Source organism: Bemisia tabaci, chromosome 5 (genome assembly GCF_918797505.1).
Source record: "Bemisia tabaci chromosome 5, PGI_BMITA_v3".
In the NCBI taxonomy this organism is placed as follows: domain Eukaryota; kingdom Metazoa; phylum Arthropoda; class Insecta; order Hemiptera; family Aleyrodidae; genus Bemisia; species Bemisia tabaci.
This window is the reverse complement of record NC_092797.1, coordinates 925965-939433: the sequence shown is the minus strand read 5'-3', so window position 1 is coordinate 939433 and position 13469 is coordinate 925965. Positions and strand designations below refer to the sequence as shown.

At 40.7% G+C, this 13469-nt stretch overlaps 1 protein-coding gene across 2 annotated transcripts; it reads right to left on the bottom strand.

The window, feature by feature from the left end:
* Positions 1–885: 885 nt before the first annotated feature.
* Positions 886–13469, bottom strand: LOC109035615 (uncharacterized; the record flags this gene model as incomplete). Of its 2 annotated transcripts, none has more annotated exon segments than XM_072301045.1 (4): positions 886–3253; positions 5327–5587; positions 9785–10157; positions 13435–13469. In XM_072301045.1, coding segments are annotated over 4 exon segments (943 nt in total), but the record flags the coding sequence as incomplete, so codon positions are not given.

Below are 13469 nucleotides of genomic sequence, written 5' to 3'. Positions count from 1 at the left end.
TTTTTTCCCCTCCCTTTAGGGGGGGAGGAGGCGGGCGGGGCCCCTAACTTTTTTTTTCAATGGTAACCCCAACCTTGTGATACATCATTGGAAAGAACATAAAAAACTAAGAACTTTGGTGCATACCGCAAATCAATATCTTGATTTTTGACAGAGTTATGATAGGTCAAAGGTCAAATTTGATCTATTTTCAAAAAATTTTAACTCCGGTTCAAATTATCGTAAAGAAAAAAATAAGACAGGAATATTTACCAAATTGTAAGCACTTGTAAGTAAAAATCACAGAAATCACTGCAAAATAATTTTAAGGGGGGGGGGGGGTTCGGACCCCTAAATACGTCAGTTCAAAGTTCATACGATTTTTCCGCGAAATGAGACAAGTTTCCCTAACTTTGCCTCAACATTATCTCGGTAAGTTCAAAATTAGTTCAATATCGCGTCTCGAGTCCCCAAATTTCTGGCAAAGTTAAAAAAAATTTAAATTTAAACGGTCAAATCGAACCACCTTAATGTTTTATTTTTTTTTTTTTTTTTTTTTTTTTTTTAACTTTGCCCGCGATTTGGGCCACTTTTAAGCATTTTCCAGGTCCTGAATTTCGAGACTCCTGTATGACGCCGGGTCACTTTTTCGATGCATTATCGATTGTTTTCCATACACGGGTACCCGGCCATCCGATGTAAACAAAGAAGATAGGAATTGCCGCGTATTCCACACCGCCATTTTGGATCGAACATGTATCGAGAAAGTGATAGAGGCTCAGCGCACACCGGGCTTGGAATTCGTCGACCAGAACAGCGCCAGCTCTCCCATTCACATTACGACTCCATGTACTCTATGTAGGTATTAAAGGTACGTACCGTGGATAAAAGGAAAAATATAAAAGAAACATATAAAACCACATTTATTAGGAATATAGTATAGTTTAATGAAATAAAATATAAAATTAAATATCTTTAAGGAATAACGAAACTTAGCTCATTAACAACTGAATAATGAAATACAATCTGGAAAAAAATAACTTCGTACAGTTCTCCAAGAGCCGATTTGAATTGCGTGGATGATGGTAAAAAAATTGAAAACTCGAGATCATTAAGTGGCACTCCCAACCCCCTCTCCCGCCTTGACTTATCCACAGATGGTAGATTTCTTAAAATTTTATCAACCGAATTTTCATTATTAAAGTTCATGAAAATTAATTGATGGTGTGCGACCACGGCCTGTAGACGTCGACGAATGGAGGTGCGACGGAATGTTGCGTTTTTGCCGACGACGCCTGAATCACTTGCTGGGTGCGCAAGCTCAAAGACGGACTGCGTGTTGAAATTGTTGCATACACCGGAAAACGGAGGCGCTTTGCGTCTTTGCGCACAACTAAGCGCTCGGTGACTCAGTTCAGCCTGTTTTATAAGGGCCGAGTTTTATATGGAACGATGGAAATTGTCCCTAATTTTACCTTTCATCAACTTTCTTACTAATTGGCCTGACCTGTCAGGCCTTCCTCAACAGGCACCATCGATGAAAAACCACGAGGTACCCTGGACAGCTTACGTATATTTCTGTTAAACCCATCACTGTTGATTTAATTAGTCTACGAGTATTAGTCATTTCTCAGAGAATTTGCAAATTTGATTAATTAAAGTATTATCATCAGTAAACAGACACATTTAGTTTTCCTCCTAATGGGTTAAAATTGCACTATTGTTGGTTTTGTCTTTCCCTCTTTGAGTAAGAAGTGAGAGAGGGAGAGAGAAGAAGAAACATCATAGAAAAAAGCGTAATGCTAGCACCTTGGTCAACCTTAAAGTAATACTGGGAATGTTTTGCGATATTGAAATCCGATTACGTCATCTAAATGAAAAAATAGAAAGAAATTACCCTAAGTTTCGGTTAAACGCACAAACTTTGGAGCATGAGATGGACATGAAAAAAATCAAAATAAATAAACATCATCGCGGAAAATATGTTTGGAAAAGAAATCTGATACAATGGCGGCACACGTGAATCCAAACTAAAATAATTGGTGGAGGATTTTGAACTCATGAGTCAGAGACCTGGTGTATCATAACGTACCTCCCCCCACGAGGCAGCGTAAAAAATTTATATTTATAAGTATCCCAACATTCTGACTCAAATGAGCCAGTGGCGAGGCGTGAATGATCGATCATCGACATTTCTCAGTTTGAAGCTACGGTAAAAGAGCGATTATTGAGGTGTTCGTTGTGAACACCCTGATTATCGATAGATATACCTACAATAAAGCACGCCCCGCCACTGAAATGAGCGTATTTATTTGTACTGGTTTAGCAATTAGTTAGGTATAAAATATAATGATTTATTAATCGAGTCATCAGATTAAAGGGGGAAAATGATAGATTTCGTGGTGAGTATTCTGAAAAATAGTTATTCGTGATTGAATCAGGAAAAATGAGCCAGGGCAGAAAAGTGGGAGAGAAAAGAAGATTTTATCACAGCTTGAGAGGATTAATGCAAAATGCAGTCCAATTTATGTTGATGTCACATATTGACACGTCGTACCGTTCAATTTTCATCGGTGCCAATCGACTTGGACAACATTTTACGATTAAGAACTACAATTTCTGGGTTATCCGTAAGAAACATTTTTGCCCATAGGGAAACTAACGGTGCATACGTTGTTTATGGACCGAGCCCGAAATCGTAGTTCCTAATTGCAAAATGTAGCGCAATTTTCCGGTTATAACTACTGAACAGAAGAGTTGCTACCTTGAGACACATTTTTCTTGACTCCATCAAATTTGACTAAAACATGATTTAATGTAGTGGCGATTTCAGCAAATTGGAACCCTGTTGATACGCCATTTAAATTCATTGAATACATCGATTCTATAGGTGAGACAGGCTGCCTCACCTGAAATCGACTGTTTAACATAAATTCGAATAGAGAAGAAACAGTGTTGTCAAGTTGGAGTGATAATGGCCACTGCAGACTTAATGGGAACTTAGTGTCTGGATGAGCCCCGATGACTGCTCATGTACGGATCCTCGAGGTACTTCTCGGTTTTGTAGCGAATTTCCGAAGGCGTGGAGGGGTGAGGAACTGGGGTTGTTGAGTTGGGAGTTGCTCCGAAGCTCTTCTGCCAGTGGTGAGTCCAGTAGTGATCTTGTGCCGCCACTTGCTTCGGTGTCCTAGCGTCTCGAAAGACGTACACGCAATAAATTAAACTACCCATAAGTGTTAAGAAACCAAACCCTAAGAAGATGATACCTAGAATCCTGAAACAGATAAAACGCTCGTCGTTAGTTACTACTTTAGTGGCGATCCTTCAAAGTCAGCCACGCTTTTTTCCCCTTCCATTTATAAATGTGTATAAAACAATCGATTTTTGGCGAAATCGAGAAAATCGACAAATCCATCAAAATCCATTTTTTGATATATTCAAATGGAGGAACAACAAAGTCGCCACCTTGCAAAGTCGCCACTATACTACCCCAATAATCCCATGCTACGGAAGTGCGCCGTATGAGCCCCGTCAAACGTTTCCATATTTCCTTCGATAAAAACCGAATTTACTGGAAAAACGTGAATATTTTTCTTCAAATTTTTCAAGCAATCTTGTTCGAAATTCCATCTAAAATTTCTGAAAATTTCAAGGCGAACAATGCATAAATTCTTCGAAAATACTTGTTTGATCGAAGAAAGATTAGCAACCCTCGAAGTTTCACACGCCTTCCTTTTCTGACAGGGGAGAGTATGTATTTTACGCAACATATATTATATGTGATTCCAATATGGATTAGTTCAGTTCAGGTATTATTTTTAATTGTTACCTAAATCTTCGAAAAGTAGAGGGTACACACAATTCACAGGAATTTTCTCCGATTTTTTTTAACAATTTTAATCTACGAAGACAAGTTTAAAAGTTGCGTATTTGGAGCTTTTATTTGGGCGCGCATCACCAAGAAAGCCAACATAGCGTCGGAAAATATCCATAATCGATTAATGTACGAATCATAAATGGCAGCAAAGCAGTCGTTCGGTCGAAAGGGTTCCCGTACGTAGTGGTGGGACGGCGGATGTTTTCGGACGCCACAGTGGTTTTCTCGGCGATGTGTGTTTAAATGTGAGTTCATGATTTCAACACACGCAACCCCGTGTGCACAGATTGCAATTAACGCATGACCCTTCCTGGAAAAGCGATGGCCAAGGAACACCCAGAAAATTGCTAAGCTATGCGTATGGCTCCGAGAAGACTGTTATGGAACATGAGTCAAGATGAAAATTTAAGCATTACGATACAGTTTTTCTCCACAAACTTCCTCGCAGAACACGATTCTCATTACTTCCAAAAAATTCAATTTTGTAAAATTATTCAGTTCCGTAGCGCTACTTTAGAGGCCCACTGAGAGCCGACCGGCCGCTCAGTGGGCCTGTGCGGAGCTGTAATTTTAAAAAAGTCCAAGTTAGAGTTCCAAGTCTCCTGAATTACATGAAATTTTGATGAAAAAATACATATCATAATGCTTTAATTTGCACCTTGCCCTCTAGTGATCCATTATGCACATCGATGGCCAAAGTGCGAAACCATGCACATATCGTAGTTTCGCATGAGCCCCAGAAAGCATGGACTTCTATGTAAAATGGACGTATATTTCTATCAAACGGAACTATGTGCATTGTGACGAGAGCCCTGTAATACATGTATTCTTATGGGTCTCAAGGCTCATGTCTTAATGCACATAGTTCCGTTTGACAGAATTGCGTCCAAATAAGACTCCCGTGGAAATTGAGATACGCCCTTACGTCAGAGGAACGATGATATCTCCATTGTGGTGTTCATTTCAAAATTTCCTTTGCTATTTTATTTTTTCGAGGAGAAGCAAAACAACTTTATAACTTGGAATTTATACAGAATATTCTGCGAATACAGAAGAAAATTACGGCAATTTTTTAGTGAAATGGTTGACTAGTTTTCGAAAGAAAAAATGGTGCATGACAGGAAATCTGCAACGTCACAAGGGGAGATGCGTGGTTTTGCACTTTGACCATGCTGCCGTGCTAAGGAAAAACGCCGTATGCGAACCTCCACGCGTTGCCAAATTTCTTCCGATAAACCACAAATTTCCTGGTAGACTTATGAATATTTTTCTCCCAATTTTTCAAAATATTTTTTTGTTTGCAATTTCACCTAAAGTTCCTGAAAATTTCAAGGAAAAATATTCATCACTTTCCTCACAAACAAACATTTTATCTCGGGAAATTTGGTAACTCCCGAATGTTGGTGCGGCGTTCTTCCTTAGCACGGGAGCATGGATATACACCTAACAAGAAAGGAGAGGCACACTTACCAAACGAACAACGGCTCGAAAAATTGTACAACGATAACAAAACCCAATGCAATAAGAATTAGGGCTAGATTTAAGAGGAGCATGAGGCAGCAGATACCCTTGGTATTGGGGCAGAATGGATTAGGAGCTGACATTGTTTCTATTGTCATGCCGGGCTTCCTCTTAACTTTCGTCTTCACTGAGATTTGTGAGCCTGGAGGACCACTCACGTACGAGTAGCGGCTCGGCGCTCGGCTTTGAGGAGAGTAACGTGAACCACGGCTGAAAAATAAGAAAATCAAAGCCGTTGGTCATTTTCTGGAAGATTCCTTCAACTCAAATTTTGTCTATTTACCCATGCTAAAAAGAACCATGTATAGGTATAGCACAGTCGATGATGTATACCTACAAATGTTACAAGTGCCGAATCAAATACAACCATGCACCCAGATGGACCGCGTTAAGCAGAAAAGAACCAAGTTACGAGTATCACATCAGGTATTTTCCAAAGACTGAGTAATTTAATCTTTTGCATAAAAACAGTTGTGCGGATTTTTGTACTGATGTCAATTAATTTTCTGCGTAGTACGAAGTATAAATTCCTAGAAATTTGCGAAGGAATCCGCAAGCCGATGTGGCTTGGTCTCTTTCTCCTGTCCAAATATTCCTCTCATCGAAACTCCTCGATCTAATTCAGTTTTCATCGATTTCTGGAAAATCGTCTTTCCTGAGATAATTAATTTCCGGTCCGGCTTATGAATGAACTTTCTTACTTACTTTTCTTCTGCTTCTTCTTTTCAACTGAAAACTGGACTTTATTCTACAATAATTGTAGGAACTAAAATTTCGAGCTCAGTTTAGGAACAACGTATGTACCATTAGTTTCCCGATGAACATTACATTTTTACGGATGAGCCAGAAATTGTAGATCCCAATTGCAAAATGTAGTCCAACTGAGCGAATAAGATCGGAGTTCATGATGCCGCAGCCGAGCGTATGTTAGCGTATACTCGTATACCTGGACAGGCAACTTAATTAACACTTGTGTACTGTTGTGATGTATCGCATCACATTGAAGGCGATTTATCAGTCGGTAATGATAATGCTTTTCAGCTGTGCAATATCAATTCGATGGCAGACAATGCAAGAACTTAAATCACCTCCGAGCAAAATTATTCTCGCTGGCTTACTACAGAGTTTTGAAAATTTTTTAAACATGTGTTTAACAGTTTAAAACGCATCGGTACATGTTTCCATTTTAAAAGTTTCTGGATGTTGTTCAGGTATACCTAGCCGGAATAAAATTTCAAGTTTTACTATCAAAATATTTTGAAAATTCTAAAATAAAAATATTTTTGGGATAACAATTGCAAAAATACCTATCTCGAAAACATCTAACTTTTCTGTTTCTAACATTTCGCACAAAAATAATGTCAAAATATGTTTTTTTATCATGACAATGTTCTGCATGAAATACAGCGCCGGTAATTTTCCTGACGGTGGAATTTTTAGAATGGGTTTCATGTCTTGATGCCAACTATGGTTCAAATGTTCATATTTCATTGCATGGGAATCCAATCCGATAATATATAACCAAGCATATGATCGTGATGCTCTCGATTAGGTATCTAACGTCCTCATAAATTTTCCGAGTATTTTAATACATTATTTTAAAGCTAATAGCCAAGGCATGGAACAATAATTTTTATTGTCTCGATTAGGTGATAAGTTAATCCGGAATATACATTCTGAAACTAAATTTTTCTTAGCCCTCGACTCTGTTATCTGTTAGAATTAATTGTGTTAAATAGCAGGTGCAAAAATTATAAACAAATTGACTGAGTATGTAAATCTTTAGGTTTTTTGCTTGCATGTGCGAATCAAATTGACTATAGGTTTCAGTAAATTCAGTATACGGAATGCCGGTTCTTCAAACTATCGGTTACGTGTCCGAGGGTAAAAATTATGAGAAGCGCTCTTTGCTAAAACTGTCCAGTGTTTTATCATTCATTTTCATATCATAATTTATTTTTCTAAACTTCGGCTGCGTTTTGACGAGCGTACAAAACTGCCGTCACTTTTATAGTTGTTCACTCGTCGGACAGAAGGGTGTAACTGGAATGTCACAGAAGTGAAGTATACTTAAACACATCTTTTCGGAATTAATTAGCATGCTTATCTAAAACGGTAGTTGTAAAATTATAAATTATAAAGTTTGATGAAACGGAATTCAAATATTATAATCAATCTTGCACGCATCTTAAATTAATACGAGTGAGATTAAAAATATTTTCAAACCTTATTAACGTAAGATTAGGAAATTTCCAGCGTGAAACTAGAAAACTCTAGCTGTTAGGTACCTTGATATTGCGTGCATTAAAAGTTTTGATTCATTGGCGTTTCATGAGGAATATATATTTACTTAATGTTTTCGCATGCAATTTGAAGTGTTGAAATTCCAAACGGCTTCAACGGACCTTTCTTAGATAATTGAGAAAAATAGACAGCACTTTCACTGAAAAAAAGGGTATGCTGTTTTAGCACCAAGGATGTCAAAAATATGTCTGGTGATCCTAAAATGCTACCTTGATTGCCCACGCAGTTGAATTTGCAATCATAGGATGTAAAGTTAACTACCAGGGCAGTAAAGGAAGCATCTTGGGATCATCAGACACATTTTTGACATCCTAGGTGCTAAGACAGCATTATATTTTTTTCAGTGTTGATGCATTGTGAAGCTAACTCCAAAAAAAAGAAATCATCAAAAATGTTGTGGATCTTGTGATTTTATGAGATTGTTTATTCCTTTACTTCTCATTTTGCAATGCGCAGCAAGGAAATATAGAATTGTATATTGGAAGTTAATAATTCCTGGGGAGGGGGAACTAAATGGCACTTTTTAAAATTCTGGGGGGCAGGTAGTTGCTCCTATGATAGCCACTCCCATAAAGTTAACAGTCAGTTGACAGTATTCAACGTCAGAAACCGAGAAACATAGGATTTTCTACTCCCACTATGGTATACGAATTGCTAATATTTGCTTTACATATGTTTAGAAGAGCATGCGGGGTGAGGGTGCTTGTAAAAAATTAGCTAGTTTTCAATTTCATCCTATTACTGACTCCTGAAGTCCTGAATGGTGATGTTCTTGCTAAATGTGTGTTCCCTGTTGGAGCAGGCTGGCCATTTTTGTTTCTGTTGAGAGATAATACGTCATTATTTGTTGCTGATAAAAAATTAGGGGATGGTCCCTTCACTCCCTTCGACTGATTACGATATCCCATTCACAGCTGCGGTGACTTTGATGAACTGTTACCTACTTACAAATCTGAAGCCGTTGCAATGGAATTAAGAGGACGTTTTCTCTACCGCCCTTCGTAGACACATTCCACTGCCGGACTGTTTGTAAGGAATACAATTTTTTTTAAAAATTCTGAAATGTAGTCATATTTTTTAAATAGGGTGATTTAAGTATGCCGAGTTTTTGGCGGGATCGAACTTGTGCGGGATAAATCGCATTGACTGAGTCAAACATCTTGGCAGACTTTGGCTTTTTATTCAAAAGAAAGAACGATAGCCTCTGCGCACGAGCCTTGAGAAGCAGTCTCAACCAGAAAATGTGGAAAATTCAGAGAAATGAAAGAAATTCATTTTTTTGTGGAAAAAACGTTGCTCCCGATTAAGTAATCAACTTTTTCGTCGAGTGCAACGTTTTTCCCATTGAGAAACCTGATTTAATCCCTCTGAATTTTGCAATCCCTTTCTCGAAAATGATTCATTAAGCTCAGGGGCTGTCGTTACCTTTTGAACCAAACAATCCAAATCTGTCGTGATTTTTTACTTACGGAACCGATGCGATATAGCGCACGTCAGTTCGACCACGCCAAGAACTCGGGACGAAACGAGGGTATACCACCTTCCGGTCATATCACAGGCGCCATGCGACGTTTCAAAATTTCCGCCGCCATTTTACTTTTTTACAAAGAAATCGTAGGTTGAATCTGTTTGAAAATTTCACCGAATTTTATCGGCAGCACTAAGAAAATTCAGTGACACTTTCGAACAGCTTCGTTGAACAATTTCTCCGTATAAAAATATAACGGCGGCGGAAATTTTGAAACGTCGCGTGGCGCTTTTGGTACTTTGGCCGGGGGGTGACGACCTTCGTTTCACTTATCTTGAAACATAAAATAATAGCTACCAGAAAGGAAGCTGGCAGATCCTCCCGTAAGATCGCGCATAGTCACTTTTTGGAAGCGGACTTTGCTCTTTTTCCCCGCGAAATTTAAAACGATAGGCTGAACGGGGAAGCGAGGATTTCAAAAATCGGAGCAAAGATGGCCGACTGCTGCCCTTCTCGTAGCAATGATTTTTCAGTTAGTTCTGTGCGACAGGAACTCACTCTGGCGGTGGATTACAGCGAGCACCCAGAGTGACATTCAATTGGGTAGGGTTGCTATACCTGCGAGGAGGACGCACCTGTTGTCGATCTCGATTTCAAAGTCAGTTCGATAAGCGATATTCTCATGTTTCATGTACCTATATTCGGATGGGGCGCGATAGGCACCGCTAGTGACGTAGATGTCCGAGCTGTCCTGGTCGTCGTGCCCTCTCATCCCGTTGATCCCGTTGATCCCGTTGCCGAGGCTCTGATGAGAGTACTCCTTCCCGCGGGAGCTGGCCCGGCTCGGGATGTACTCCCGGCTCCCGCTCCTGCTCCGAGACCGCGAGTGCTTCCCGTGGACCCTCTCCGGCGACCGGGTCTCTCTCTTCCCGCCACCCATCGTGTTCATCCGCTCATTGGAGGTTATGTACTCGGACACTGTGTGCTCTGAGCGTTGGCTGTCCTCACCTGAAACAAAAAGCAGAGTACTTTTATTCGGAGAATATGGCCACTGGGCCTCCTCGCGTAGGCGAAACCAGGCACCTCGAACGAAGGGCCGGAGGTCTCTTTAAGATATTTTTGAATTTTCAACATAGAGCACATAGAGTCGCAATGTAAATAGGAGAGCTGGCGCCATGTTCTGTTCAACAAGTTCCGAGCCCGGTGTGCTGGTCACTTTTTCGATACATTTTCGATCCAAAATGACAGTGTGGAGTAGGGAGTGATTCCATGGCCGGGTCCCCAAGTATCGCAAACAATCGACTATGTATCGAAAAAGTGACTCAGCGCCGCACCCGCACCGGAGTTACGGAATTCGAGACCTGATAATTGCTAAAAAGTGGCGCCGGCTCTCCCACTTACATTACGACTCTAGCATCTAATTTGCAGTCTAGGTTAATTGAACCGATTATTTTCCAAATCGCCAATTCTTAAGCGCCAATATCTTTTTTGGTGCATGGTAGAGGGATTGTTTTTCCTTTTTTTTCTCTCGTATAATCACGCATGTCTGATTTCAAAATCTATACTATAAGTTCGGCCTCCTAAATTTTCATTTCTGGTAACGCTTTAGTTCAAGCGTTCTACCGAGCCGATTTTCATGATTTTTGCGGCCATCGACAGGCAATTGTCTCTAGATGAGCCCGCTTTAGTCAGATTTTGAAAATATGACCTAGGTTTTTGTATCTTACGTGTTAAAGTTGTGAATTCTCTCATTTAAACAATGTTAAATTTATTTTTTGTCACAGTTTGTTTGAGCGTTCTACCGGGCCGATTGCCATGATTTTTGCGGTTATCAACAGGTGATAGTCCGTAGATGAGCCCGCTTTGATCAGATTTTAGAAGTAGGACCCAGGTTTTTTACAATCACGTTATAAAAGTGAGCAAATTTGCAGAATATCTCCCCAACTGCTGCCAGGGCTGGATTTACACCTACTTGCCACCCATGGGCCGCCTGTATTTTGGTGCCTCCTCCTCATTCGTTTTGAAACATCAATAAAAAACATCAAGTGAACGTGCCGGGGGAGGAAGGGTGCATAAGAAGCGTTTACTCGTGTTGGACACATTTTTTGGAAAAGCCCTGTCAACACTATTAGCAAAAGTTCACGGAACTTGCGCGAAAGTTAAGTTCCGTAAACCTATCTCTGTGTGGTCAAGGCTTTTCATTTATCAGAAATGAACGAAAAAATAATGAGAGAACTGGCATAAATGTTATTTAATGATTTTGGAACTTCCGCCGCCGCGCCCGCGCAGACCGCACTGTGTTTGGCGCAGTGCGTGAAGTATTCATGCATTCTTGTAGGCGCTATACGTTTCACGCCGACCGCTGCGCCGAGGGCCTCACCTTTTCATCACCTCTCTGTTTCTCTCTTAACTCGGCTAATTAAAGGTGCTGTCTCTTGCATTACTGAAAGACGACAAAATTAGAAATTACTATACTTTCAGGAAATGGGAGATTTTGTCGCCTTTTCTTGTTTGTAATTTTTTTTTCTAAATCCGATTTGTTTTATACCTACGTTTAAAAAACTTGCAAAATTTGCCGTCCCCTAGATTTGCCGCCATGGGCCGAGGTCCACGTGGCCACCCCCTAAATCCGGCCCTGACTGCTGCTGCTACGCGCAAAAGGTTGCGAAGTGGACAAGTGACCTGCACGTTAGCTCTTCGCTGTAAACGCAAGGTTCACCATTCTTCTATCAGCTTGGCAATATAGCTGAGTCGTCCGGGATATTAAGTGATTCTCCACTTTGGCCCGAGGTGGGAGTTCGTTTCTCGACGCCCGAAATAATCCATCATGACATGTTAATAAATTAAAAAAATAAAAAATAACAATAAATAAAAAAATCAACAAATAAATAAAATTGATTGAAAAATAAATAAAATAAAAAAAACAACGGAAAAGCCGGCAGTCCGCCAACCGAACCTTAAAGCTACGGGACGCGCGGGGACGGAGGGACGGGACTGAAGATCCCCAGACTCTCATGGGTGAACAGGTGACCCCCTGTTCACTTCCTTGGGAGCACAGGGGATCCCCTGTCATTCCCTTGGGAACACAGGGGCTTTCCTTGCTATTCCTCAGAGAAGCAGATGTGATCTCGTGTCCAGCCCAAGGGGCAATATTTGTATCAGGGTATAACTTATAAAGCATCTAAAGTAGATAAAGACGCAGTGTTTCGTCGCAATGTATCCGTTCCCAAGTTCGGTGACGTCTTTGTAGGACGCTGTAAGGTCCTGTATGCATTTCCCATGAACATAGTTCTGTGATGCTCCACTGTAGTGGACTGCAGTCACATATGGGCCCGTGGCATTTTCCCTGAAGTTCTATGATGATCCACGAGACACCGTGAGAGGTCCCGCGAGAGCACATACGGGTCACATCGGTCACATACACTTTCATGGGAGCGCACGGGTCACATGTTAGCCCCCACGGGAGCTCACTGGCTCCCTTGTCCATTCCCCAGGGGAGCACATGTGATGTGTCATTCCCTTGAGAGCGCATGTGATCACACGTCATTCTCGTGAGGTGCATGTGATCACATGTCATTCTCGTGAGGTACATGTGATCACATGACATTCCCATGAGAAAAATTCAGCAGGGTAACATGTTCCATCTGCTCCGAAAAAACACCGAAAATCCTCATTTTAGACATTTTAATTTTCCTTCACCGATCGATTCTTTTGACTAAGAGTGAACGAGGCGGTCAAAAACTGTCTCATGCAGGAGAGGGTCGGGGGCGCATGTTAAAAATTCCTGAAAATCGCGAAAAATACATTCGAGGGAGGGGGAGGGGGATTTTCCAGCATTGAGGCGTGAGCGTGAGGTTGAGACCCCCTTGCCTCTCCCTTGGCTGCGCCACGGATCAGCGGACATTTATAGACAGAGCGATAGACAGAGCGATAGACAAAAAAGACAATTGAAAAATAGAGTGATCTTTTTAGTTGAAACGATCGAGTAGTTTCAATGGACAGAGGAGGTGAGTTAGACCAACTAACTGCAACCAACGAAAGACCTCATAATTAGTCCATCATTTTTCCCTCAGTCCATAACAATCGCCTGTTTCAACCAGTAGGATCGCTCCGTTTCCCCTTTGTCTGGCGTTTTATCTATCAATTTCAGTAATTAGCCCACAGAGGTCCAATAATGTCCATTGACTAGGTGATATCTAAAAGACACCACCGCTCTTACTATGAAATTGGTCAAAGTATTTGTGAGCACACATTTGGCCCAAAAAACAATAAGATTTCAGCTCACCGTCAGTTGAATATCCTTTGTTTAATGAATGGTGT